Source organism: Dermacentor variabilis, chromosome 4, assembly GCF_050947875.1.
Source record: "Dermacentor variabilis isolate Ectoservices chromosome 4, ASM5094787v1, whole genome shotgun sequence".
NCBI classification, from domain to species: Eukaryota; Metazoa; Arthropoda; class Arachnida; order Ixodida; family Ixodidae; genus Dermacentor; species Dermacentor variabilis.
In genome coordinates this window covers 56,562,718-56,581,166 of record NC_134571.1, presented here as the reverse complement: position 1 = coordinate 56,581,166, position 18,449 = coordinate 56,562,718, and the positions used below count along the sequence as shown (strand labels likewise).

The 18,449-nt window shown below is 46.3% G+C and overlaps 1 protein-coding gene across 4 annotated transcripts in view; it reads left to right on the top strand.

Moving 5' to 3' along the window:
• Positions 1-18,449, top strand: part of LOC142579191 (glutamate receptor 1-like) — a 212,172-nt gene that overhangs the window by 51,328 nt on the left and 142,395 nt on the right. For 3 of the 4 annotated variants that reach the window (XM_075689163.1, XM_075689164.1, XM_075689160.1), the window contains exons 2-3: positions 12,067-12,141; positions 13,225-13,371. In XM_075689163.1, the coding sequence (XP_075545278.1) occupies positions 12,067-12,141; positions 13,225-13,371 (222 nt within the window). The remainder of the gene's footprint in view (positions 1-12,066; positions 12,142-13,224; positions 13,372-18,449) is intronic. The other variant, XM_075689162.1, reaches the window with a different exon arrangement.

Below are 18,449 nucleotides of genomic sequence, written 5' to 3'. Positions count from 1 at the left end.
CAGTGTGATGGCGAACAGGCAAACTGAGGTATAGAGTAAGAGACGGGCAGCTACCGAGGAATTGAAGTAAGAGGAGAGGGAAGTCAGAGAGAGCCACGATCAGAGCGAGAAAGGATCGAACGAAAAGGGAAACTCGACCGCCTACCAAAGAAAAGTCAGGCGAGTGTGGACTTGGAAGTGTAAAAACCACACTCGCGCTCGCTCGAGCCAATGTGCGAGCGAAATGCGGTTCTGCCAGTGGGAACCCGCGAACAACGGAGAAAGCTGCGCGCGCAATTTTCGAACACACCCGCTCGTCTAGCGCTCTCGCCCGCTCCGAGTGGAACAAGGGCAAAATAAAAATAAAAGCACTATGTCGAATTTGCGGTGAAAAAAGAAATAAGTAAGGAAATAGGGGTCAGGGGGCCGGGTTGGGGGGCGGAAGGTGTGGCGGTAGAAAGAAGAGTAAATAACTGAGGCATCCTACGCACCAAGTTCTCTTCACGCCTCCGCACTCCAGAGTTTCCTGTAGTGCATGGGTTACTCTTTCTTTCGTTTTCATTCTTGCCTTGCCTCGAGGAACTGCCGTCTGGCGCAGAAGGATGCAACTTGATCGAACTTGCGGAGACAAAAGGAACTCTCGTCGGAGGAAATAGAGTTGAAGAAAAGAAACTCGAGGCAAAGGTGAACAGGGAGGGTATAGGAGGAGAAAGGCAGGAAAAAGCGGGTAGGGGGATTGGGTGGCGGAAACGGAACGGAGAGAGGGGAGCGAAAGGTTCCGTAGGACGGAGGTGTGTTCCGGTGCGCCGCTAGTCTTGGTTGGTCGCAGTTTCTTCCACGTGAGTTGCTTCTCAGTTCTTTCTTTCCTTTAATTTTCGTCCGCGTCCCCGGCTGCACTCGCTGCGTGTCCTTACGCGTCGAATATTGTGTTTTGTGCCTCGGCATTCGCTGTCAGTGCCGCTAGCTTTAGGAACAAACGGGCGTGTTCCGGAAACCGGAAAAGGAGCGCGCTAGATGGCGACTTTCAGACAGAAATCGAGAGAAAAGAAAGAATGGCGTGAACTAGTTATCTCTGGACTTCCTTTTGTTGTTTTGGTTTTATGAAAGACATAAAGGAAACCACAGCACAAATATGCATGCTCTCCAAAATGAGAAGTACTAGGCGGCAATGCACGACGACGTGCTGGCGGTGACGACTGATCGTTTCTACGCCTACGAAACTCTGCATACCTTGCCAGGATTCGAGCGTGCGCCTGACTTACTTTCGATGAAAAGCGATGGGAATCACGGGTAAAATGTAGCAAAAAGAAAAAAAGCATTTGACAAATAAACCAAGAACGAAGTACGATGACAGCACCTTTCGAGAAGGCAACGCAGTGACCCGAGGCGGCCGGGCAGGAAATCACGCAGTCATTCCGAACGAAACTCGGCAAAGAAATTCAAAATGGCCAGCCAATCAACTTTGCTGTAGGAACCGAAGAAAAAAAAAAGAAGGCATTGGGGAATTCGTAAGGCACGAAACGTGATGAAGGAAAGTGAGAGAGTGCAATTTGGAAAGAAATGGAAAATTAGGGCGCTGCTCGCTACAAATGCTTCTCACATCACCGCTTTCATCCTCTTTGCTGTATACTTTCATTCTTGCTTTCACAATCTCTCTTTTCTTCTATCTGCTACTATGTTAACGCTCGCTCGCAAAGTGGCGAAGGTGTTTCGGGACGCTACGCAGAAGCCCACGGCAAGCGGTGTATTCTTTGGCTCACGAAAACGAACGATAAGTGGACCTTTCTTCGATACAGCGAAATGTTAGAGGCGAAGCGAAAGAAGCATCAGAAATGCATGAGATAGATAGAGGGAACTAGAGTTGAGAAAGCAGCCCACGCGTCGATACAGAAAAGCTACTTGGGCCTATTTATTTACCTTTCCCTTCTTTTTGAACCCCTCCTCACCCAACTTTCCGCTATAGCTCTGAAGACAGTGCACAAAGGGACACGTACCTGCCGAAAATGCGAAATGGAAAGACCCTCGCAAAGGCGAAGATGGAGATGGCTTTTCCTTTTTTTCGAATCCGCGTCTGAATGATTTGGGTGGCTCCTGCACCAATTTCTCCTCGTTTCTCTTACTTTTTTTCGGCGGAGAAAACGAATGCCTAGCAATGGCAGAAGTATAAATAGAAAGAGGGAGAGAGAGAGAGAAAACAAAGAGCCGTCTTCGCTGGGGCCGAAGTGCAGCCGACAAAGTTTGGTCACGGCACACGAAAAACGATTCGTCTGCGTGTCTGCACTCACGGGAAGAAGAAAAAGGAAGAAGAAGAAGAAAAAGAAGTAATTTCGAATTCCCGTCGTGTTCTATTTCTAGCTGCTGGTGCCGCTTCTGCTTGTAAACACAAGCAAGCCTGAACAAAAAATATTTTACACGAATCCCTTCGAGAGTTGTCTCAATGGCCTACTGCCTGTAAAGGCACAATGAGAATTTTATGAGCTTATTTCTGTTTTCACCCGAACAACAATTCTGAGGCGGTACATAAAGTAATTACAGACGCCCATCTCGGCAGCTTCACCCCATAGTAGCACCCAAGCTGCGTGCTGACACGTCGTTAGACATTCATTTAAAATATTAAAGTATTAAAATAAAAGAAATATTGTTTTAAACTTGTTTTTGAAATTGAAAGTATGACAGAATGTCGCCGAGTCAGGGTAGAGCACGATGAAATATGAAGACAAGAACTGGTGACAAAGGATTTAGTAAAGTTAACGACGTATACGCGACTGTTTCGTCCAATTTTAATCTCAGTATGAACAAGGCTCGCTTGTGGTAGGCGAAACGTCAACCTTGCTGAATATTTTGTGGGCGTTGTTTGTTTGCATCTTTCAATGAACTTCCTTACGTCTAACGAAAAGCGACAGCACGAATCCACACCAGCGTCAGCGAATCACTATAGCGAATCACACTGCCAGCGACTCCCACTCCATCCTTTCTACTTTGTGTACGGTGTGCCGTCCACTTAACTCTGCTCTGTTGCTCTACTATTTGGTTTTTGGGCATTACTTTCGTTCGCTGCAATAGATATCGCAGGCCTGCTGCCGAACATAGCCATAGCACACTAGACATTTACTCTCACTCCAGCCTTCAAATAAAGTTATAACCTATTGTAGCATCTTATTGGTCCTGTTTGATGCGAAAATAGAAGGACATTCAGTTCCGCCCCCACCAGCCTATACAGAGCAGCAGTTTCAAAATGAAATGTCGTCCTCGGCTCGCAAATAAAAGCCCGTGATGAAGCGACTAAGCCAAAACAAAAGATCGAACAAAAGCTGCACAACCTGCACCAGCCACTGCCTGCCTCTTCAAACATTGAAATCCTCCCGCTATTTCCGCGGGAGAATGCAGCATTCCGGAGGGCTTCGGGACGGTTAGAAGTTTGCGGCGAGCACGCCGCTCGACGGCCTCACAGAACACTGCGGAGGCGCCGGACAAAGCGCGGCGCCAGCGCGGGACAACGATAAGACCCCCGTCGCTATCGCTGCTGCGCGAACTATACCACCGGCGTGGCCGCTTCTGCTGCTGTTTGCGCCCGATGCCGAAGCGTCGCGCTCTCGTAGAACGAAAGTCATATCTCTCCTGCATTTTTATGGTCGTTATATTCGGTTTTCTATTGCTCTGTCATTTGCCGGCTTCTCCTCCTGCTGCTCCTACTACACGCCTTTCGGTACCAACTGCCTCTATATACTTTTTAGTTGTCCTTCCGCTGCATCTTTTTGATCTTGCTCAATGGAAAAATCGATGCGCTAGAGCCAGGCCCAGGCTCTCTCGCGCCCACGCTTAAAGTGCCCGAAAGAAGGAGGAGGGTGCTACTAGGCCTGCCGAGCCGTCTCTGCCATCCAGCTAAACGACCAGGAGGGTTAGACCGGTGGGAGGGGAGGGAAAGGGAGGGGGGGTTGAAGCCGGCGGGCGTGTGCGCGAAAGACAACAACAACCGAGCGGAAGTGTGGGCACCAACCCCTCCCCGCCGCAGCAGCGACAAGAAGCTGAGGTGTACTTGGGGATGGAAACACAAAAAGGGGGAGGGGAGGATGGAAGGTCCGGCCGTATCGGCCGGCAGCGAGCTTTGGGAATGTGCCGTTTCTTCGTGGGGCGCGGCCCGATTCGGCAGCCGCTTCTTACCACGCACGCGAGCGCTGCTACATACGTTGCGGGGGCTCGACCGGACTCGGTCTGTGGGTGTGTGTGCGTGTGTGTGTGTGTGTCAGTGCGTGTCCACGAAAATGTGCTTCTCGCGAATCCGGCGGCTTCGCTGCTGCCGATTATTTCTGCCCCCTTGAACGAATGAAAACGGACGCGGCGCCGGACGGCCGCATCTCTCGGCGTTGTATTGTCTGGCGCCATTCCATTGCGTCCATTTTTTCTTCTTGTTTGTGTGTTCGTATTTGTTGCTGTTTTCTTTTCGCTTTCGTGAAGCTTTCTGCCTTTCTGCGCCGCTGAAACTGCGCCGCAGGGTGTCTTTGCACGAGAAAAGAGTAAACAATCAAGATTGGTGCTAGAGGATGAGCGAACGCTGCTCGTTTCTATAACTGCCCGGTTTTAATCTTAAAAGAATAAAACAAGAAGTAATGAAAGCAAGATAATAAGGCTATGTACTTCTACCGATAACTTAAAGAATACAGAAGAAAGAGGAACCCCGTGACGATGCTCCCATTTTCATGTGAGGAAAATTATAAAAATTATAACCAACCGGCTGGAGTATAAGATATAGTGCGAACAAGAGGACCAAGGAAAAGAACAGATGGAGAAAAAAAATTATTACCATGACACGCATTGCAGCAGTAAACATTGTGAATGCGAACCAGGGATGGAATTGTATAAGAGGTTTGAAAAAGACAGACTAAGAGTTTCGGACTTGTAAGAAAAAAATGTGGAAATAAGGCTTGCCTCGAGGAAGATTTGCACTTTCTTGATACAGTACTAAGAAGGCGAAACGCAAGACTGCAACTCTAAACAACACGTGGTTACGCGTTCATTTAAGAAGCTCAGGGCCATGGCATTGCATGAGTTGGTTAGAAGGCATCATCAAATCTTCTCATGATTAGCGATCTGGTGGTTCATGGTGGCATTGCCGATTGACCCTGAACTTGATTGTGTGACAGACAATACAGGCCACGCAATCCCGCAGTGACGTTTCCCGAGCCTCACCGATTTGCAGCTCCACCAAATCTCAGTGTATGTTACGAGTATCAAGGCACAAAGATTATAAATTCGATGCAGAATTGATCAGCCTAACCGCTAGATTTATTTAGATGCTGATACGGGTTCGCTGCCGAAAGTTCTCCGCTGAAAGCGGTCGTTGTAAGCAATTTCACTCGCGTCATTGCAAAAATCGCCTGGCATTGTTCGTATGCACACAGTGAAAAGCGTGCGCTTCTCGATTTTTATGTCAGCCAATGAACTTCACTCTAAAAAGTTTGCCAAATTGAAGCCACTACTTTCTGAGCACGATCTAACCCATGGCATGGCTTTCCAGGGGAAAATGCCTGGCAGGATGAAAGATAACGATCCCTTGATATGGGCGAGCGGGTTGATCTTGGCAGTGTTCATAAAACGTGCTAAGGACGAAGACGACAGGCACTGTCGTATGCGTTCCTGTCGTCTTCGTCATTATCGCGTTTTATGAGCACCGTCAAGATGAAAGATACCAGTACTATCTCTCAACCTGTCAACAAAATACGATGAGCTCAAAAAACATTGGCTGAAATATACGAGCGAATCACGACAAAACCAGAGTAAATTCTCATTTCTGCACGCGAATGTGTTAGCGATTAGCAGCAAACAAATTTGGTTGTGAAAGTCACCTCAGACATGGTGAGTGGAATGCGCCAAGGCAGACGTAGTAGAACATCAACGTTGTGTGGCTCGAAGGTAGCAAGAATACGTTTTTCTTTTTCTTTTTAGGCTCTACACTTACAAACGAAATACATGGTTACACAGGTGAAATATTAAATACAAGCTCCCTATAAAAGTGAAAGATGGTAAGAAACGCAAGTCGTCATTGTAAGAAAATCTTGAGCATCTGTTACGTCTGGTGCGGCTGCTGGAACTGATACTTTGAACCACTTCTTTAAGCAGTGCATAAAAGTTCGGTAACGAAAACTAAGAAAGAACGGTAAAATATAAGAAAAGCCTGCTCGAAAATCATAATTGTACATCGCAACAAAACGCATCTTCTTACAGCGCAAGAGAGCTAGAAGGTACAAAATATGGCACACAGTTCAACAACAGAAAACGTGCAATCTTATACATGTACCCACCTATATAAGACACATATAAGTGGTTTAACAAGGACGTCACACGTGCCTCGAAAGCGACCACTTTGAGACAGATGAACAGTCTCGCTCCATTAAGTGGATACGTTTCATTTGAAGGAGGCGGGAAAATGAAAGCGTTTATGGGGAAAGGAGCAGCGAGCGTTATCAGGTAGCTGTCAACAAACTCCGTATACGAAAGCTACTCGCATCCTTCTACAAAAGGCACTAGTAAAGCTACCAAACAAAACGAGAAAACCGAAACTGACTTGCGACCATCCACAATGTCCCGAAGTCCTTCTTCTAATCGCGGAATGATCTAGCTGAAGCTATACAAAAACGATAAAACACATGACGAATGTCCACGCTTGAAAAGCTTTTCACGTTTCGCACAAAGCGAAATGACCGAGTCGCGAGGAGCAGTTCTACCGGTTTTTTGGGTCCAAGAGGTAGACTTCGTTAATTTTTATTTTCCTTCCTGAAAAACTTTGTAGCCCCTTTGAAAAGTAACGGCTTTGAGTCTTTCCTTTAACGCCAGATTAGACGATACTTGTGTCAGGATCGCGTGGTCAGAACCGCTTCCAGTGGGCAACGTCAGCACAATCGCAAGATCGCTGTCAGCACAAATGAAAGTAATGGAACTATTGAGATTCCCTATCTTTATGGCATCATCAATAAATTTTATAGATGATAGAGTAGACAACCTAGCAATAGGAGAACGCTCTCGTTTTTACCACAAGCTGAAGGTATGTTTTGCCCGTTAAAACTTGGCCGGCATCACTAACTATACGTCTTGAGGCCTAGCACAACAGCTGCATTACGTGCCGACCTCAGTTTGAACCTAGCTTTGCAGTAAGGGTTTAGTCGAGAATCAATAAGTTGCATGGGCGTTCTAAGCAACATCATTGTGGGTTTGGCATAAACTTGTTTTTTTTTTCTTCTTTTTTTTTTGCTGACGGTAATGTGAGTTCGTATTTTGCTATTTTATCTTCAGCAAAATTTGACGGGAATATTTTCGCAGTTTACAAAATGTAAACAAAAACAAATGAATCCTTGGGCACATGTAGGCGTATTCGTGTTGTGGCAGCTGACCGAAGGCATTTGCACCACGTGCCTAAATCACTTCTGCGGAGCTCATGACGACATCAAGTTTTCTAAAAGATTACTCAGCAGATCCGGGTCCCGCGAAAGAAAATAGAATCTGCCTCGTTCGAAGTTATGAATTAGGGAGAAGCAGCTGCCCTTGAACAAGCAAGCAGTCTTTCCTGAACACTGACACTGCTTAGGGATTCCGCGCCTGCGAAATAAATCATCCACTATGCCACGCAGCTTTGCGCCAACTGACAGAGCCCCTTCAAGAAGACTCATACTCATACTTTACGATGGTCTGCACAGGCGCTTTCGTTTAAACAGTACAATGACTGCGTGCCATTGCCCAAAGCCTGGGGCAAACCTTTCTCTTCGAACAGAATGCACAGAATCATTGGCATCTGCGGAGCTCATAATGCATCATTATGGCACTGAAGTATGTTTTCCAGCAACCGTAATTGCCAACGCCTATTATTACTATTGATTTCTTTAGTGCTCTCAACGCGTTGTCCCAGGTCAATGCTCATTAACCTATATTGTGTTACAAAAAGATAAGATGTAGAAAATAAAAATTAATGAATAAAGTAAAAATAAATAAATAAATAAATAAACAAACAAATAAATAAATAAATAAAATCTCATACCCTGTTCCGTCACCTGCACAAACATTTGGCAAGCTTGGAACATACAGGTGAATTATTTACTTACACAGTGTTCCAAAGCGACCACGTTAATGGAAAGACACTTGACAGATTTAGTGCGAACTTGAGCGACTATTTATCTTCAGCCATACGCCTCAAAAAATGTTGACCACACTGCATATTATATATATATATATATATATATATATATATATATATATATATATATACATATATATATGTAAAGACAGGGAGCGGGAAGAAAAGGGGACGGCGTCACCCCCTCCTCATTCCAATAATAGTTGGTACGCCACTGCCAAGGTGACTGGGCAGGCATTGAAAGACGACGCGTTCTCCTTTTATTGCGATAATAAATATATGGGCGCTCGAAGCACATTCACCCAGCCGTCTCCGTGCTCTTCCGCGCGGCCCGTGCAAGGAATGTTAAAAGGTCTCCAGATACACGGAGTGCGTTTGGCTGAAAAACAATAAATATCATAAATAACGAAGCGAAGTAGGCGCACCATCAAACTCCGCTCAAGCAGCTCGGTGACGATCCAGGGCAGAGTTCCGCCTTCCACTGCTGACGTGAGCATTATGTGCACTCGCGCTGTGAGCTCACTACAGCATTCCTGCTAAACCTGCTGCGTGTGTATGCACTCGTCTGAGCGAATCGGACAGTAATCGTCAAGCTCACGTTCTCTGATACTTCAATGAGCACTGACTAATGCCGACAGCGTGTTGCGAAAAGCAGTGGTGAACGTTCTATCTTGTCCATCCGTTCGTAACAACAATTCACCAGTCAGGAGAGCGACGGTATTCCCGGCGGTCTGCCGACTCTCACCTCGTGCCCCACCAAGCTGCGACGCCTGCAACGTCACCGGCGGCGCTAATCACCCCAGCGTTGTAGGACGCCTGGCAGCTGCCAGGGTGCTGTTCCTTCTGCGCAGCATGCGGTTGCACCCCAATAACATATCGGGTACGCGTACAGCTACGACACCGTTCGAGCAGTTCGATCGCAACGACGAAATCTTGATATCGCTGTGGTTGCCTCACCCTACGGCCGAAACTTCCGGTTTTTTGTTTTCAACTATCCAACGGTGGGTTTGTCCGTGGTAAGCTCGTTGCGTAGAAATTATAAGTTTTGCACATTATATCCGATAAGATGTCAATGTTAATCTGCAGGCGTCCGCGAGTCTCACGTCAAAGGAAATTCGAGACTCCAAGGGCTACGTAATTCCCCAAATTCGGTCACTGCGAGATGAAATGTCGAAGTCGAAATAAGTATGTCGACTATTTAAGCATAGTCAAGCACAACTCCGTAATTTATGACGGATTCGTGCAGCCCTTCAGGCAATTCACTGAAGAGACGCATTCCGTCCTTTAGATATAACTGCAGTTCCTTTTTTTTTTATTTGTGGGCCTGCACCACCCGCCTGGCGTTTTCGAAGAACATGCGCCTGCTCTCGCGCTGCTCAAGGCTTGCCCTACCGCTTATCGCAGGGAATTCCTGCGCTTCCAAGCGGCTTGTCTCTGACATCATGATCCTCGGCATGGCATACAGGCGATGCTTGTTGCGAATGGATGGACAAGAAAACACGTTCAGCACTGCTGTTCGCAACAGGCTGTCTTTCCGTAAAAGCCATTCGACCTGTGACTGTACGATCTGTGACTACACGAAATCTTTTATAGGAGTGTCACCATTTTGCGTACTTTCTTTTTCTTTAAAGCCTTTCGACGTATTCTGTTGTAGGTCCAGATTTGTTACTTAAGCTTATTTATTGTAGATACAATAGAAGTTCAGATCTCTAAGAGAAATTCTTTATAGCTGCCACAGCTTGCACTTAATATTGTATTAACTTAAAAAATCATGTTTTGTCATTATCCTTTAAGCTTAGGTTGGTGACTCTAAAGGTTTTGAAAGGTAGCCCATACGTGGGACACTAGTAGGGATTGGTCAGAGCTGCAAACCCATAGTTGTTGGTGTTTTCGGTGGACTGCATGAGAATGTGCTTAGTGATGTGCATCGTATTTGTGTCCGCCTGATTTGGTGCTTGCGTTAGGACGTACTGTGTTAACGGTTTAGTGAGAAAAAATAATTAAGACAGCATAATATTAAAGTTGTGACAAGTGCAATGCGCAAATTACACGAGATTACAAATTGCGTAAGATGAAAATAAGCACCCTTGTAAGCATCGCCGCTAATTGTGCAGCATTTACTAAAGCTCCTCTTCACATAGAATCTAAGATGTGCGTTACAGCTGCATACTTATTTAATCCTACATAAGCCTGCATTTTTTTTTCTTTTTGCCCGTGTTTCTTTTCGAAATACCGGCTTCTATGAAGGGCCCCAGCACACTACCAGCAGAAAGAGCTAACTCGAGGGCGACGTCGTTAGTTCCGTCATAGATGTTGCAAAGCAGTCGTAGATCCGAGATTACGAGAGGTTTAAAGATGGCATATGCACAAGCAGACGTCGAGCTTAGTGACATTCACTCACTTACATATACAACCTCTCTTTTACTAATAGAACACATCTTTAAGCAAGCAAGGTAGGAAGCCTTTGTATCTAACATAGCTCTTATATAAAATTTGCATGTACTTGAATTTACTTAATTGCGGGAGATGTAGCCTGAGACATGCTTAATAAAGATGTCCCTTACATCTGCTTTCCACACTATCGCATCGCCTCCGGAGAGAGGGAACGAGTGTTTTCTACATTAAAGAAGGATATTCATTCTTCCCGTATGTGTAAATACATTTACGCGCGTGTTATCATATGCGGAGAAAGCACATGAACACGGAACTTCGGGGGGCGAAGCTTGCAGATAAGTAATAAAAAATAGAAGGGATAACAAAGAGTGAACTCATTACAGTTACAAAAACTGCGAAAAATGTTTCTCTTTCTTCCGAACAAATAAAAAGAAAGAAAGAAAGAAAGAAAGAAAGGAAGAAAGAAACGCACCGTCAGCTTCGAAAACAAATGCGTGTCGCATGCAAATTAAAACATACGAAATAAACCTTGACGCTGCATTGAATGGCGAGATCAGATGACCCAATCGCATTTACACTGCTGATGGCGCTCCTTAACCTGATAAACCCGTCCACCTTCTCAAGCTACTAATCATTCTAGTAATACAGGCTCAACAGCTGATTACCAAACGCATTCTAAACACGGATTGGTCTTCAGGGATGTTAACCAATTTGTTTCTCATTATAGACTGCCTGCAGTGGCGGAGAGAAAAAAGGAAGAAAGAAAAAAAGAAGAAAGGGACAGAAAAGAAGGCGTCTGCACACGACCACACAAGAGACGTACAATATACATTAGAAACACAACCGAAGCATTAGGCATGTTTTACGTGTAATTTTGCGTATTGAGGTGGCCTTGTTAGGATTGGGGGCTCAATCCCACCGTTCGTAACCAGTTGTGAAGCTTGGAGTCGGGCATGAATTAGATGGTAGCTGGCCCATGCCGTCGACCAACTTATCCACGCTGAGGACTTTGATGAAGGGAAGGACTGCTTCTCATCGAGAACGATGAATATGGGTTTAGTTACAGTATCTAAATAAGGACGTTGCAGTTCATCAGTCTAGCATGACTGCGAGAGAAAGTACACTCGAGCAGCCGCACAACAGCGGTTTATATACACTCGGTCCTCTCGCGATTCCAAGGTGAAGGAAACCTTCGACCAGTCATCGTAAACGAGTCTCCTCTCTGCACGAGGGGTTATACACACACTCGTCCGCACAGGTTCACGGTCCTCAACCGAGGTCAGGCGTTCTTCGCCGAACTCGGGGCTTAAGTCAGGAAAGGTGCCTTTTATTCCCCGAGCTTATTCGCCTTTTTTTCCAGTTGACCACGGGGCAACTGGTGAACCGAAAATGTGTGGTATCTGTGACGTGTCATTGCAAAAAGTGATGAGAACAGTGATTTTGCTGAGAATAATGTGTGACGTACTTCTACGGGGTTTTAGTTTCGCATTATGTCAGAGTGGAGACCAGCTGTCACCCTAGCCAGGATCCTGTTAGAGGGCGAAACGGTGACTGTCCGTGAATCTTTTCAGGCTCGGCAGACTCTCTCAAGCACAGAGGATCCGGAAGGTACTCCGGAGGCAGATCCAACAGTAACTTGTACATAGGTAGGCTCCCCGTACGTCGTATGTGCCCGGTTCCCGTAGCTTCATATTCATCTTTTTGGTATCCTTAGTTTTTAGTAGACAGGCGCTCCTGCCTTGCGAACTGCATCCAACCACTCAGTTTACGGTAGCGGCGCCATTTTGAAAACCATCGGCGGACCATCGTAGTGATAGCGGTGGGCTGAGGTTGCGGCAATGGGAATGTGCCGTCCCTTGAATGCCACTGACCCTCGCTTCTGTTCTGTTATTTTTATTTTTTTTATTTTGCGCCACTGAAGCTCCGTCAGAACAATGTCCTTGTTCCCTATCCGCTGCTTTCGTTCAACTTGTCTTGACACCTTCCCCCAAGTAGTTGGCATTTGATACAATATGAATGCATGGCTGTTGCTTCCCATTTTTGTGCGTGTTTCCTTATTTATTTCTTGTCTTGTCATGACTGATGACTGCATTGATGCATTTTAAGTAGATCTGCTAGACATGTTACCCAACAAAAGGACGGTACATTGTTCGAGCCTCACTGCGGCGGAATTAGTGTATTAAACATGTTTACAAAGGTGCAACGGCATTTGAAGGAGCAGCAGAACTGTTTTGCAGATGTTAAACGACTGTTGACGAAAGGCAAGGTATGCTTAAAATAGACCTTCTAAATAGTGAGTTGCTATGCCAGGTAATATATAGGACCACCATATCACCGCATTTGCGATCCAAGCAAGCGCACATTTGATCGCACGATGCAACCCCAAGAAAGACTTCTTAAAGGATAAGGCATCAGTAAGTGTAACATGGCGAAGCTCGCCAGATCCAGGCCACATGCTTGCTCTCTGAGCAAGTGTGCAGCAAGAAATGCCGTCAAGTCAGTGCAAACCATCTCCCTCTGGTAACGATGTTCGATGCCAGGTTCGGTAACTCACGCGGAGCAAAGAAATTTGGCGCTTAGAAATATGAGAGCGACGAGTCATGAAGCCTTTCCAGACACATCCGTTCTTTAAATATAATGACATTCGGCGACGCTTTCTCTTTGGGCGCTGCAAGGTCTGGCAAAGATGTCCTTCCTTCTTCCTTTCTTTTTCTGCTCTCTGTACGCAGGCGCAATCTTTACGCCCTATTCACGGGAGCAGCAGACAGCCTACGAATACGTCATGTACGAGCACAACAAGGGCGACTCGAGGTTCAAGGTCAACTCCTCTACGGGCGTGGTCCTGAATGACGACCCCTTCAACATGACCCGCGAAGGTGAGCATGTGGGTCTACAGGTACCTGCATATATAGTGACCCTGCATATCAATTTATTTGCTTTCTAAGACATGTTCATGCGAAGCAATATAACCTTCTAGCACGCAGTTAAATCGATGTAGGAAGTCGCCTCTGTACGTTGCATCACGTATGACCGATAGGAATTTTATCTTGACAGTCGCAGATGATACCGTCATTCTGTTCTCTCTCTCTCTCTCTCTCTCTCTCTCTCTCTCTCTCTCTCCTTTTTTCTGCACGCTATAAGCACCACGATGGCTCATGAACCACTCGCAAATGTCCTCTTCATGTATGTGAGCAATTTAATACAATGATGGGAAAATTAAGTCTTAATTCCACAAACTGGGACTGAACTTAGCGTGAGCTAGTCATTGACGCCATCGTGTTTGGGTGTTGCGCATATTGGCAATCGCACCTATGTACCTCGGCGTAACACGTGTCTGTGTGAAGATTAGGATTGGCACGTTTCAAAGCCTGTGTGACAGCATTCCGGTGTTCTAACCACTAGGCCACGGTCTTTTGTTTTACATGGTATTTATTACAATGAATGAAATTCCGTATGTACACGAACTATTCACAGTATTATGCGTACCAGGTGGTCATAAGTAATGAAAGGCCAAGAACAGTAAATACAAAGTAAACGTCATACAAATCAACACCTTCTATCCCAACAAAAACTTGAACAAGGTAAACACCTAATCAACAGTGTATACCAATCCGGCTGACATTCATCTTGATCGTAAATATCCTTCAAGTGCATTATAACCTATGAGGAATGTGTTCATGGCAAAATTATTCTTTCTGAATTTCGGTCTTGGATAAAAGTTTTCCATTAGCTAAGCAGGCCTAACAGGAAAAACATATCGAATTCCACGTGATGCCGTACCATTCGACTAAGCCACGGTCGCAGGTACACCGCTTTCGTTCCAAAGGCAGCGCCAGCTCTTTGAAACACTGGGAGCGTGCGCCACGTCCCACTTCCGGTTTTCTTTCCTCGTGGGACAGCTCGAGCTTTAAAACGCCGTGCTATATCGCACTGCCTCCTGGGCTGGCCCACTTGCCCCCGTACTTACGTCGTAGTAGTTTACGCTGCGTAGAAACTGTGCAACATTGTACAGTCAACCAGAAAATCTTACAGATGACGAAATCTGAGAAAAAGCTGAACATCTGCGCAGCCTCATAGCGCAGCCTAGCATTCGCATTTACCGCCTCTACCAGTATATTTGAACAACATGGCGATGTTTGGTTTTACTGACTACTGTTACAAGCTGCTCGGAAATTGAATGTTTGCTGCGATCCCGTGGCCTGTAAACTTTTGTGGTTGACTGTACCAACTTTCTCATCACCCCAGTTAATCAAGTTTCAACATTTCTTCGCTCGAGTACAATTGCCATCGTCGTTTTACCATACACCGCATGACATATATACAGGTACGTACGATTGTTTAATGCGTAGTTAATCGAACAATCGCCATGTAGTAAGCGCCCGTCCAATCAGCAAGAAGATCATGCCGGCGTATAAACAATGCCTTCGAGGTGGTTGTCGTCGTGCTACTTTCGTCATATACACATGCGCTCCCGACCTCCCAGACAAACAACTACTCAATTTACACAAACACGTTGGTTCGCCAAGTAAGGGTTCGCGGAACCCTAAACAATTCTGGATAGCCAGGTACCCGCAAAATGATTGGCATGACATCGATCCCCATAGTGCATGGGATCCGCACTTTTTTTTCTTGTTGTCGTTGTCGTCCCAAAACATGGTTGCCCTACACGAGACTTTCATTTATGTTGTGTCGTCCTCTTATTGGTGAGAGCTGCTCCGTCGTCGGCTATCCTTTCTGCCGGAACCGAACAGTCTTGGCCATCACCTCATACGTCAGAACCAATGAATGATCGTGTAATTCTTATCCCAATAAAGACAGAAGACCAAAATTACGATTACAAGTATTCGAGAACCTTCGAGGGGTTATATAGACTACCTTAGGAAACTGGTCCACTGCTTTCAAAGCAGTACCAGGCGGACGTTCATATTTCACAATAGTTGTTGCTTACTGTGCTCAACAACTCTTCGTACTCTTGAACACGTTAGCTTGTGACCCGTCGTACCAAATGCTTCTTTTCAGGACACCCGTTTTCACGACATTCTCGAACGCCTTCAAGAAGCACAGTTTCTCCCAGTGCGCGAATCTTTCTCCAGGGTGCGGTAGTAACAGTGTTCAGAAACACTGCCTAATCTGTTGTGACGCAAGTGGCACGACCAGCGTTTCGCAGGATGACATGATACAAGGAACTACCACCGTCAACATCGAATGCGATTGTCCTTGTCTGAGCAGCTTTGTGTGTGGTAAATTTTACAGCGATATATGTTATGCGCTCCCTCAACTACTGGTGTTTATGCCCACCTGTGATCGTCACGAGAAACCAGAAAGCAGCCAATGCCGAAATTATAGTGAAAAAAAAACAAAATTAAAAAAAGAACGAGGCACTGTACGCAGCAAGGATTCAAACTCCAGACTTACCAATTGCGCGTCAAATAATCTACGCAAACATAAAAAGCAAAAGACACGCTTACTGCATCGAGGTCGCAGCAGGTAACTACGTTTTGACAATGCTGTGCCTGGTCTCTCGGGCAATCGTTAAAAATATTGGCTGACGCCTTGTTGTGTAGAATATCCATAAGTCACCGACGAGGTGAAAGAATGTAAGTGATGTCAACTACAAGAAGCGAAATACAGGACACAAAAGAGGAGGAAGGAAAAGAAGAAAGCCATTCAGTGGGAATTTAGCGGGAAATGCCAGAGAAGAAGAAGAAACTTTTTTGAAGAATAGTTCGGCAGTAATGCCAAAGTAATATTGATGCTTAAGAAACAAGAAGGAAGGTATGTATTGGAGAACATTAGGCCCATTGCGCTTACATCAAACGTAGTAAAATTCATTGAGAGGCTTCTTCACCGTCGCATCATGAAATTTATTAATGATAATTCCATTCTTAGTCCCTGTCAGATTGGTTTCAGGGCTGGCTGCTCCATCTGGCATGCCCACGTCGACTTAGAAAGCCGAATACAACTCGCTCGACGTCATAAGCAATACGCTGCCTTAGTGACGCTCGATATCGCTAAAGCATACGACACTGTGGAGCACACTATATTGATCAATCGGTTAACTTCCTGTGGTGTTCCTGGGTATATAGTAGCGTGGATTCGGTCATTCTTAGGTGAAAGAGAATTCTATTGCTACGAAAGGGGCGTTTCTTCTTCTAGACACAAACAAACGAGAGGCGTACCGGAAGGCTCAGTTCTTTCTCCGGTACTTTTAGAGCGCAGCTCTTTGGCGTCCGTTCCTGGGTTTCGCGTCGTCGTCGGCGTTGTCGTCGGCCTCGTAACCAGCTCCGCCCCCCTTTCATCCCCCCAGCGCTAGCAGCGACCGACTGATACCGCTGGATGCCACTGACGCCGCTAGAGAGTCAAGATAACGTGACTGCATAGAACACCGTCGCCGCCATGCAGAAAGAGGAGGAAAGGGTCCCCCCCCCCCCCTGTTCTTGTGTGGCGGATAGGGTGCTCTTCAGTTGCCGACGCGCCGGTTATTTCACGTAGGTCCCGGCACGTCGACGAATACGTGACCACCTTCCCACGGCTAGACCTGGTTCTTAGCGCTGCGGAAGCGAGGGTATCATATTGTTTGTATCGGCATCGGCGGCGTTGTCCCTGAAACCAACTCCGCAGCTGGGGTTGACTCACTATCGGCGTCAGCGGCATCAGTCAGTCGCTGCTATCTCTTCCCTCCTCCCTTTATCGTGTTGTCCGCTTGCTGCGCGCGCTTCTGCCCCCATCGTTTGCCGCTGGGTGTACACGCCGCCCCCCTCCCCCCTCTTCCTGCGAGTCTCCGGTTGTCAAAGCGCCGGCTCGAACTTAATTCCTTTCTTCGCTCCTCCTCCAATGCAACCCCTGTGCGGTGGCAATCAGAGAGCCAGATCGGTGGCGGCGGATCTGTATATGTGCACCGCCCGAGCCGAAATTGCCGCTGCCGTTCGCCCTGTGCGGTGGCAATCAGAGAGCCAGATCGGTGGCGGCGGATCTGTATATGTGCACCGCCCGAGCCGAAATTGCCGCTGCCGTTCGCCACTGCGAAATTATCTGCCAGTTCTTTCTGAGCCATGAGCGAGACGACCGATGGAAGTCCTCCGTCTGCTGCTGCTGCTGCTGCTGCTAAACGAGCTGCCAGAGCAGAGGCCCAGCGCCGTCGCCGTCAGAATCCAGAGGTGCGTGCTGCCGAAGCAGAAGCTTACCGTCGCCGCCGTCGAGATGATCCAGGAGTACGGGAAATATAAAAAAAAAATTCTGTGATAGCGCATACATGTGTTGCTCGATTTCTTTGCCTCAATCTATCGAAAAGGTGAAACAGCTTATTTGCTGCGCTCAAATTTTGCATTAGGAAGTAACGTAATCGTCGGTAATTTTTTTAATATTCTCATGAGCACACTATACCTTGTCATCAAGAAATAACCACTTATGTTTATGCAGACGATATTGCGTTTTTTGCATCTGCAAACGACATCCACACGCTATACCAACGACTGCAAACTTACCTTTATGATCTGGAGAGGTGGTTAGATGCTAGTCACTTCACACTCAATGCCAGCAAATGTGCTGTTCTCGTATTTCCGATACGTGACATAGTGCACATTTCATTGTCTTACCACCTTCAAGACATACCACAGGTGGAATCTGTTAAATACCTCGGAATTATTTATAACGCCTCTCTCAACTGGCGCTCACATATAGATCATTTGACTGGGAAAGGTACCCGTGCAATTGGCATATTGCGTAGGGTGAGCAGTCGTCGAATAGGATTGAGAAGAGATACACTCCTAATGATATATCGTATGTACGTTCGCCCTGTATTAGAATTTGGTTGCGTGCTCTTCTCTGGAGCTCCAGCCTACATGTCCCGTCCTCTAATCCTCTTAGAAAGAGAAGCGTTACGTCTGTGTTTAGGTCTTCCTAAATTTGTTGCAAATTCTATACTTTATCTAGAACCCCGTGTCCCGCCACTTTC